This window comes from Pseudorca crassidens, chromosome 13 (genome assembly GCF_039906515.1).
Source record: "Pseudorca crassidens isolate mPseCra1 chromosome 13, mPseCra1.hap1, whole genome shotgun sequence".
NCBI classification, from domain to species: domain Eukaryota; kingdom Metazoa; phylum Chordata; class Mammalia; order Artiodactyla; family Delphinidae; genus Pseudorca; species Pseudorca crassidens.
In genome coordinates, this window is record NC_090308.1 from 22,244,631 (window position 1) to 22,253,996 (window position 9,366).

A 9,366-nucleotide genomic window follows, 5' to 3' on the forward strand; every position below is an offset into this window, starting at 1 on the left:
ATAGTGCGCTGATACTCTGTTCATTATTTTCAGTCTTTTTCTCTCTGTATTTCATTTCAGATAGCTCCTCTTACTATATTATCAAATTCTCTACCTTTTTTTCTGCAGTGTTTGATCTGCTGCTAATCCTGTAAAGTTTATTTTTCATCACAGACATTGTTTTTATCTCAATATAAATTCAATATATTTATTTTTATATGCTCCATGTCTCTCCTTACATGCTAATGTTTTCCTCTTCCGCCTCAAAATAATGAAATAATGTTTTGCTAACATTTTTAATATCCTTATCTACTTATTATATCATCTGTGCCATTATTGGCTTAGTTTAAATTGACTGATTTTGTCCTTATTTTTGGTTGTGGTTTCCAACTTATTTGCATGAATTTGAAACAGCAAGAAATGTTTATATATAGTTCTGAAAAGCATTTGTTCAGTTTAAGGCAATGAAATGTATAATGTATATTTTATAAACATTGAATGCCTTAGTACTAAAAATATATCCTTCAATTACATAGAAATCACATTTTCCCAGGCACTTTTATTCTCTGGGAACAGTGAGATACAATAGACTTTGAAGTCAAATATAATAAGCTTTAAAATGCAATTTTTCTGATGTCTTTATAAAATTAAGAAAGTTATCTTGTCTCTCTATGAGTTTTGATTGTCTCATATGTAAAATTAAGATTCAAATACCTACTTCATAGAATATTTATAAATGTTAAATTAGACATGATGCTAAGGAATCTAATGTAGTGTATGACACATTGATTTAAAAAAAAAGTTTGTTCCTTCAACAGATATTTATCTCTGATGTATATTGCTCCTATACAAATGTGACAACACTCGTGTACCTATATGTAACTTGGTGATGTGTCTAAATAACACATACATAGTGCCAATAACTTTATGACATATTTTAATAAAATATCAGGAAGGCCATCACTATTAACACATTTATTATACTCTCCACTCCTACGAGCCCAAGCCTTTCAGTAAATGCATATGGATTCACTTGAAATGGAAAAAAATCAATAATACAGATGCCCTATTTCTACAACGCTAGGCAATTGGGTATTTATTAATCCAGTTTTAGAGGAGACATTTTTCTTATCTAAGTCCTTAGCATCATCCAGACACAATCAGAAGAGAATACAGCTATGCATACAGCAATTTAGATTAAAATATGTTTTCATATAAAATAGGTTAAAAGGTATAGTTGCAGTTTGAAAGGCTGAGAGATTTCAGAATTTAGAAGATTGCTTTGTAGTTAATTTAGCTTGCATAATGAGATAGGATGCTAAAAGTGAAAACTTAAATAACTTTGAAGATAAAATTCCTAGAGACATTTTCAACTTATATGTAATATTAATTGCCTTGATATCTATGATATATAAATTTCATTAACACATATTCAAATGTATTATATAAGCATTCTATTTAGCCAACCTCAATAACAGACTATTTTAAGTAATGAAATCCAAGAAGAGTATAATTAGCACTTGTAATTGTGTTAGAAAAACATAAAATTGATTACAATGCAAATGTTTACTTTGTCTAATTAAACTATGATAATTAAATGCTGTTCTTGGTCAGCAGCATCTGAAAAAATTACTTAAATTTTACAAATGGCCTGGCACTTTTCATCAGCTTATGACTAGATCATTGTAGGCAGTCCTTGACCAATTTTCTTGTTATCATACAATTTTATCCTTTAACCAAGAATTAGCCAGATGTTTTTTCCTAATGTAAAAAGTGTTATTTGGCTAACTTCAGAACTGTGCCACTCCTGAGAGGTTTATATTAGACTCAAATGGTGTTAATTTGGAGAGTTATTTCGTTCTTAGGGACATTCTATTTAAAACAATGTATCAGATATATATTGAGAATATACTTAGGGGTGGCATTGCTCAGTCATAGACATGCATATGTTCAGCCTTAATAGGTATTGTCAAGCAAGTTTCCAAAAGAAAAAAACTTGGAATTCACTTTGAAAAATTGTTAATTTCTGCTCAAGTTTAACATAATCATTGTGACCTAGCAAATCCACGTCTGGAATTCCAATGTGCACCAGAAGACAGGCACATGGCTATTTACAGAAACATTACTCAAATTAGCTAAAGTTATAAAGAATCCAAATGTCAATCAACATTAGAAGGGATACCCGAACAGTGGTATATTTATACTGGAATAGTATACAGCAATGAAAAATACTACACACAAAAATGTGGGTGGATCTCACAGCTATAATGTTGAGTAAAAGAAGCTGGACACAAGATTAAACATTTTATAATTTCATTTATATGATTCTCAAAAGCAGGCAAACTAACTTTAGATGATAAAAGGCAGAATGAATAGTGGTGACATTAGGGGATAGTGGTTAGACTGTAGATTCTGAATGGTGGTTACACTGAACTTACTTTTAAGAATTGTATACCTTATGCATGCTATATTTCAATAAACTGTAAGTTAAAAAATAATATGCCAGCAGTAGGAAAGTTTCTATATTTGGGGTGAGAAAAGTGGATCAAGGAAGAAAAGTAGGGAGGGAATTCCATTCATTTACTTCCTCTTTTGTCACTCCTTTTCTTTCCTAAATTCAGTGCGAGAGCCTCAGGGACTCACCAGCTCAGCCCCCAAATCTTCAGAGGTTCACAGACTTCTGTCTGGGGCGTCTCCTACTCGGAGGTGAGTAAGAATAGATCTATATAGGGAGGCAGTGTGCGAGAGAGGACTCAGCCCCTCCAATCCCACAAAATACAGCAGGAACTGCAGAAACAAGAGCAAAGCTGTGGGACGTTGCGGAGCACAGGCTCCGGACGCACAGGCTCAGCGGCCATGGCTCACGGGGGTGCCCAGCAGCTCCGCGGCACGTCAGATCTTCCCGGACCGGGGCACGAACCCGTATCCCCTGCATCGGCAGACAGACTCTCAACCACTGCGCCATCAGGGAAGCCCTGGCAGGTATTTTAATTAATTCCAGAGGGATAAATCTTTGTTCACAAAAAGGCTGTTCTCCGCTATCTATAAGCGAGAACAAACCATTGAGGACTGGAACAAAGACTCAACTTCTTCCTTTTTTTTTTTTTTTTTTTTAAATTCGGAGCCAGCAGGAGCCAATGTGCGTGCCCCTTCTAAAAGTGAAAGGCTGGAGCCTGTGGCCAGTCTTCTCACCCGGCCCGGTCCTCCTCGGGACAAGGCGGTGTGACGCGATCCCCGCGGGAGGTAAACTTGGCAAGAGGGAAATCCATTAAGCCCAAGAGTGCGTTGCACTTTTCAAGGCACCTGGGTGCATGAAAACTCCAGCGGACTCTCCTGGGAAAGAGACCATGCCCCCCGAGTCTCTTTCCAACCTCTCCCGGACCGCGGGCGTGAATCAGAGAGGTTTCGTTCCAGAGGTCTTGGAAAGGGATTTCCTACCCGCCCCGGACGGGACCACTGCGGAGTTCGTGATCCGCTGTGTGATCCCGTCCCTCTACCTGCTCATCATCACAGTGGGCTTGCTGGGCAACATCATGCTGGTGAAGATCTTCATCACCAACAGCGCCATGAGTCCCCAGCATCTTCATCTCTAACCTGGCCGTTGGGGACGTGCTGCTGCTGATCGCCTGCGGCCCTGTGGATGCTTCCTGCTACTTCTTCTTCTTTTTAATTTTTTTAACATCGTTATTGGAGTATAATTGCTTTACAATGGTGTGTTAGTTTCTGCTTTATAATAAAGTGAATCAGTTATACATATACATTATGTCCCCATATCCCTTCCCTCTTGCGTCTCCCTCCCTCCCACCTTCCCTATCCCACCCCTCTAGGTGGTCACAAACCACCGAGCTGATCTCCCTGTGCTATGCGGCTGGTTCCCACTAGCTATCTACCTTACGTTTGGTAGTGTATATATGTCCATGCCACTCTCTCACTTTGTCACAGCTTACCCTTCCCCCTCCCCATATCCTCAAGTCCATTCTCTAGTAGGTCTATCTTTATTCCCGTCTTACCCCTAGGTTCTTCATGACCTTTTGTTTTTTTTTTCTTAGATTCCATATATATGTGTTAGCATACGGTAACAAATCCCGCTACTTCTTTGACGAGTAGATGTTCAGAAAGGTGGGCTGCAAACTCATCCGGGTGATCCAGCTCACCTCCGTGGGGGTGTCCGTGTTCACTCTCACTGCCCTCAGCACCCACAGGTAAGGGCATAGGTAACTGTGGGTGGCCTAGAAAAGCAGTGAAGAGGGGCAGGGAGTGTACCTGGGGAGAGGAGGGAGAAAGGAAGGGCTGAGAGGAGGAGAGGAGAAGGAGAGAGACTGTATCTGGGAATTAGAGTAAAAGGAGTTAAAATTGACTGATGTGACGCTTGAAAAAAATATAAGAAAATCATTATTTTAAAAATAATTAAAATTGCATTAGAGGCTCCCCTTGGAAAGGTATTGAGGCTGGGGGCTGCTCCTCTCCCGTGGGCAATGAGACACATCTTTAGAGAACCTCAGAAGGAGACTTTATCCGCTTGTTATGTAGCTTGAAATATTATGAAGTTTTAGAATATCAGACTAATTCAAATGTAAATAAGGAGAAGGTACAGGGTCATGGCATGGTTAATATCTGCTAGGTGCCAGGCATTGTAATAGGTGTTCTATGCAGTTTTTCTAATCACAAAACTTTGAGGGTGGTGTTTTTATCCCCACCTTACAGAAGAAGAAAAAGATCTTAAGTGATTTTCCAAAGGATATCAGAGATGAGATAACAGTGCAGACTTGTCTGACTAAAATCGCTTTCTGCTGTATCTTGTTAACCTCCTAGGTATACTGTAACCTGAAATACTTTTAAAGACAGATATAAGTAATTTGAGGTTTATATACAATTTTGCTCGGTTTGTATTTTTATTACCTTGCTTAATAGTCATGTGTAATTGAATGAGGTACAGAGGCTTGGATTGTTTAAGCCATTGCATCCTGGAGTGTGGTTCATTTACCACTACGATGGTGTTAGGTGGGAGGAGAGAAGACTGCATGAGGTCTTGACATTAAAGAAATTTGAACTGTAAAGACAGAATGTTATTCCATTTTCAGTTCTTTTCGTCCTTATGACTGAATTAGGGAGAAAATCCCAGTCTGGATTAGCCTCTAAGATTTCTTAATGTCCTTAAGAAAAAAAAGTAGGAGACCCAGCCTCAGAAGCTCTAGAAGAGTATCCAGGTAAATTTTAATAATACTATTTTGTGAACATTTTATATTTTATGGTTATTGTATATTATATCAATTTCAGTAGTAATAGATTTTTTGGAAATAAAAGTATTTAAATAAAAATATTCAATATACAATGATACTTGTAGTACGTGTAGATTTAGAAAATACTTGTGAAGGAGGTAAGCAAATTACTGCAATTTGGGAAATGACAATTTAAAATATTTGCTTTTCTCTTCATGTCTTCTGTGCTAATAAGCAGTAGAATGACTTGTAGACAGAGAGACACCAAGGATCTTAGTTATTCCTCACACTACGTAACAGCCTGGGAATAATGGGGCGTTGGCACCTCTCTTTTTAGTAAGATCTCTCTCTCTCTTTTCCTTTCTCTCTTTAATTTTCTTTCTTAGGAGAGTAATTTGAAATGTATTATCTGCCCAGGTACAGAGCCACTGTAAAACCCATGGGTATCCAGACATCAGGGGCAGTGCTGTGGACCTGTGTGAAGGCAGTGGGTATCTGGGTGGTCTCGGTGCTGTTGGCTGTTCCAGAAGCCGTGTTTTCCCAAGTGGCGCACATCGGTGGCTTGGATAATGGCAGTTTCACGGCGTGTATACCCTATCGTCAGACTGATGAATTACATCCAAAGATTCATTCAGTGCTCCTCTTCTCGGTCTACTTCCTTATACCACTTGTTATTATTAGTATTTATTATTATCATATTGCAAGGACTTAATTAAAAGTGCACATAATCTTCTGGGAGAATACAATGAACATTACCAAAAAACAGGTAAGCTTGGTAGGTGTGTGTGTTGGGGGCAAGCTGGGCAGAAGCATTAGGTGCTATTTTGAGTTCTATTTCATGGGCTTTCACTATCAGGAATGATTAGAACAGTCAGAAGGGCACTGGAACATGCACTAGCCTGAACTGGAAGGGATGTTGGGGGTTCTCTAATATGTGGCCATGTGTTAGCTCTAAAAGCCCACTGAGGTCCAGCTTATCTGACATCTGGGCCTAGGCTCATTTGAAATTAATGTCTCTGGTGGCTTTTCTTTATGTGCAAATGTTTATGCAAAGAAACACATAACAAACCAGAAAAGAATTTCACATTATAAGTATATATTTATTCAATTATTTTTTCTTCTCCCATTAGCTCACTAAAGATGACAGAAAGTCTGGGGGAAGGACGCATCAGGAAAGGACTGTAGGACACTGCTGGGGTCCGGGAATGAGGTTTGGCTAAGATGCCAAAATGAGAGACTGGGAACAGAGGGCAGCAGAGCAATAGTGAGAGTGATCAGAAGGTGGGCTGGTGCTGAAATAGGACTTGATCTAATTCAACTTTATAGCTTTTCCGATAAATAAATATTACATACTAATTTTAAAACTATGACCTGCACCTTATGTACTTTTTCTTCTCTAAAGAATACATAGTACTAATGTAAGGTAAAACCAGTTGCGTTAAGATGGAAATACTGCAGTTATGGGACAGTTTCAAGTTGTACATTTGTGCATTCCTAGTGAGGAACTTCTTCCAAAGGGCTCTGTAGGTACGGGGAGTTGAATCACAGATGATTAAAATTTGATGGGCTGTAGCTGGAGGCACAGGCTGGGGCTTTGGGCACTAAATCTGGTTAAGGTTTTCCTGTGCAGATGGTGACCTCTATTTATTGATGTCCATAAACATCAGTGATCCACATCTGCTTTAAGGCTTAAAAAATACCAGTCATTAAAGTAATTATTAGAAAAAGTAATATATTTATTACCTCAATACCTGGCATCATTGAAGCAAAAATGTCTGGGTCACAGGCTCACTGTACTTTTCCCTTTATATACAATCCTTTTATTCAGAGCCCTGTGATCCAATTTGTGTCTCAGTTTGGGTATCTGAGTTTTTGCTTTGGTTTCTAAAGTTGAGTTCCTCTGACCTTCCCCACCTCCACTTTTTTGTTTTTCAGTGGTCTTAGTTCTGACTTTTGTGTGTGTGTGTGTGTATGTGAATTTCCCTATTGGGACTTATAAACTCTGGCTGGGTAACTGGGCTTGACATCTGCCAAGAAGTAATCTCAAAGCTAACAGCCTGCCTATACATTTGAATCTCCAAGTATAGACTGCTGCGAAATTCTTGCACCTATGCTCCACCTGCTAGGGAGGACTGTGCTTAGTAATGTAAATTTCACATCCACCTCATTTATAAGGCCAAGTTGCCTAATTTATGCCACTGGTATACATCTGGAGTACCACATTCTGCTTCTTGAACTAGATTCCTTTTCACTTGCACCTTTGTTTACTGTCACCATTCACTACTACTTACTCCCCAGTGTCAGATCTGTTTCAATTCTAAACCTTTCCAGACTTCTCTGGTATATTCTAGTTAACTACCAATAGTTTTAGCTCAGAAAATATGTTGTCTACTATAAATATCTTAATAAATTATGCTTTCACTTTCATGTTGCCTTATTTAAATATTCAAACAAATTAGACAAATGTGAGCTAAGCTTTGGACTCTAGATGTTAGAAAATGATTTTTAGATTTAAAACGATTAAAGTCCCATATTTGAATTTTGTCTATTTATCACAGTCCTGAAGACCTTCTTATAAAACAGTAAACATAGGAGGTGAATTTTATGAAAAGATAGAAAATGTTTTTATTTTTATTTTAAGGTTAGGCAGCCGAACGTAGTAATGTTTATAGAAATGACAATTATGTCAGGTTATTCTGATTTATGAGAGTCAGGGGTTTAAATTAAATCTCAAGGTTTTTTTTTTTTTTTTTGTGGATAAGAGTTTTAAAAAAGTCATGCCCTTTTTCAATAGATCAGTATTTCTTATTTAAAATAGTCTGATTTAAAAATTTTCTAAACTTGAATATATTCTGTGGTTTATTAATTCAATGGATTTAATACAAACAAATGATTTATATTTATAGTGATCACAATAAGACGTTAAGCAAAGGAAAAAGAGTTAAAAATAAGAAAATTTTCAAGATCACAGTTTTAACATGAAGACATACCCATTTATAAACTATCAAATATTTTAAAGTGAAATTAGTATAGTGACCAAAATAGGCTTCATCAAATTGTTAAAATCATTACTTTGACTAGGAAAATCCTTTTTGTGCTTTTGGATGCATTTGCATGTTAAGTTTTACATCTTTTGCACCATGATGTGTTTTAGAATGTGGCTGCCTCCATTTTCATTTTAATCAGTGGGACTATTTCCTTATATTTGCAGATGGAAACACAGAAAGGCCTGGCCAAAATTGTGCTGGTCTTCGTGTGTTGCTTTGTCTTCTGCTGGTTTCCAAATCACATCCTTTACATGTATAGGTCTTTCAACTATAATGAGATTGACCCATCTCTAGGCCACATGATTGTCACCTTAGTGGCCCGGGTTCTGAGCTTTTGCAGTTCTTGTGTCAATCCATTTACTCTTTATCTGCTCAGTGAAAGCTTCAGGAGGCACTTCAATAGCCAGCTGTGTTGTGGAAGGAAGTCCTATCGAGAGAGATCAAGCACCTACCTACTCAGCTCCTCCGCAGTGCGTGTGACATCCCTGAAAAAAAATGCTAAGAACATGGTGACCAAATCTGTATTACTTAGTGGGCACAATGTGAAGTAGGAAATGGCACATGTGATTTTGTGCCATCACATTAGTGATTTTGGCCATTCAACTCACTACCTGAAAAGAACTTACTCTCGTATCTCTACTGAGTAAAGCAAAACTAAACAACGTTTTCTTTCTTACTATATCTCAGCTAATTCATTAAACAGTTTCATGATTGACTCAGAAAAGGCAAGTCAAACAGAGTTGCCATTTTTCACTGAACAAGACTTTAAATGCCATTAAAAATATATGTATTACTCACATTAAAAGTGATTCAAAAAGCAATATATGTGTATTGCTATATGCATATAAGTCAATATTGCTTCAATATTGAAGTTGTTCCTAGAGCCAACCTAGCACATTTATCTTAAATTTGTTTTATTCGGGAGCATGAAATAAATTTCTTTATTGACTCAGTGATTCAATGAGTATAATATTCAAACTCCAAATATCTGAAATACAAGTCATATTTTCCTGGTGAATTTTATTCATAACTAGTGCCTGTATATATCTCCTTTGTTTGAATAAACTAATAGAAGATTCAAAAGGTGGAGCAAATCGTTTTATGATTAATCATAATTTATA

General features: G+C 37.4%; 1 protein-coding gene across 1 annotated transcript; it reads left to right on the forward strand.

The window, feature by feature from the left end:
* The first annotated feature begins 3,326 nt into the window (after positions 1–3,326).
* NMBR (neuromedin B receptor) lies at positions 3,327–8,892 on the forward strand. Its single transcript, XM_067702992.1, is given in 6 exon segments — positions 3,327–3,547; positions 3,549–3,623; positions 4,062–4,181; positions 5,616–5,905; positions 5,908–5,959; positions 8,406–8,892. Coding segments are annotated over 6 exon segments (1,245 nt in total).
* The last annotated feature ends 474 nt before the right edge of the window (positions 8,893–9,366 follow it).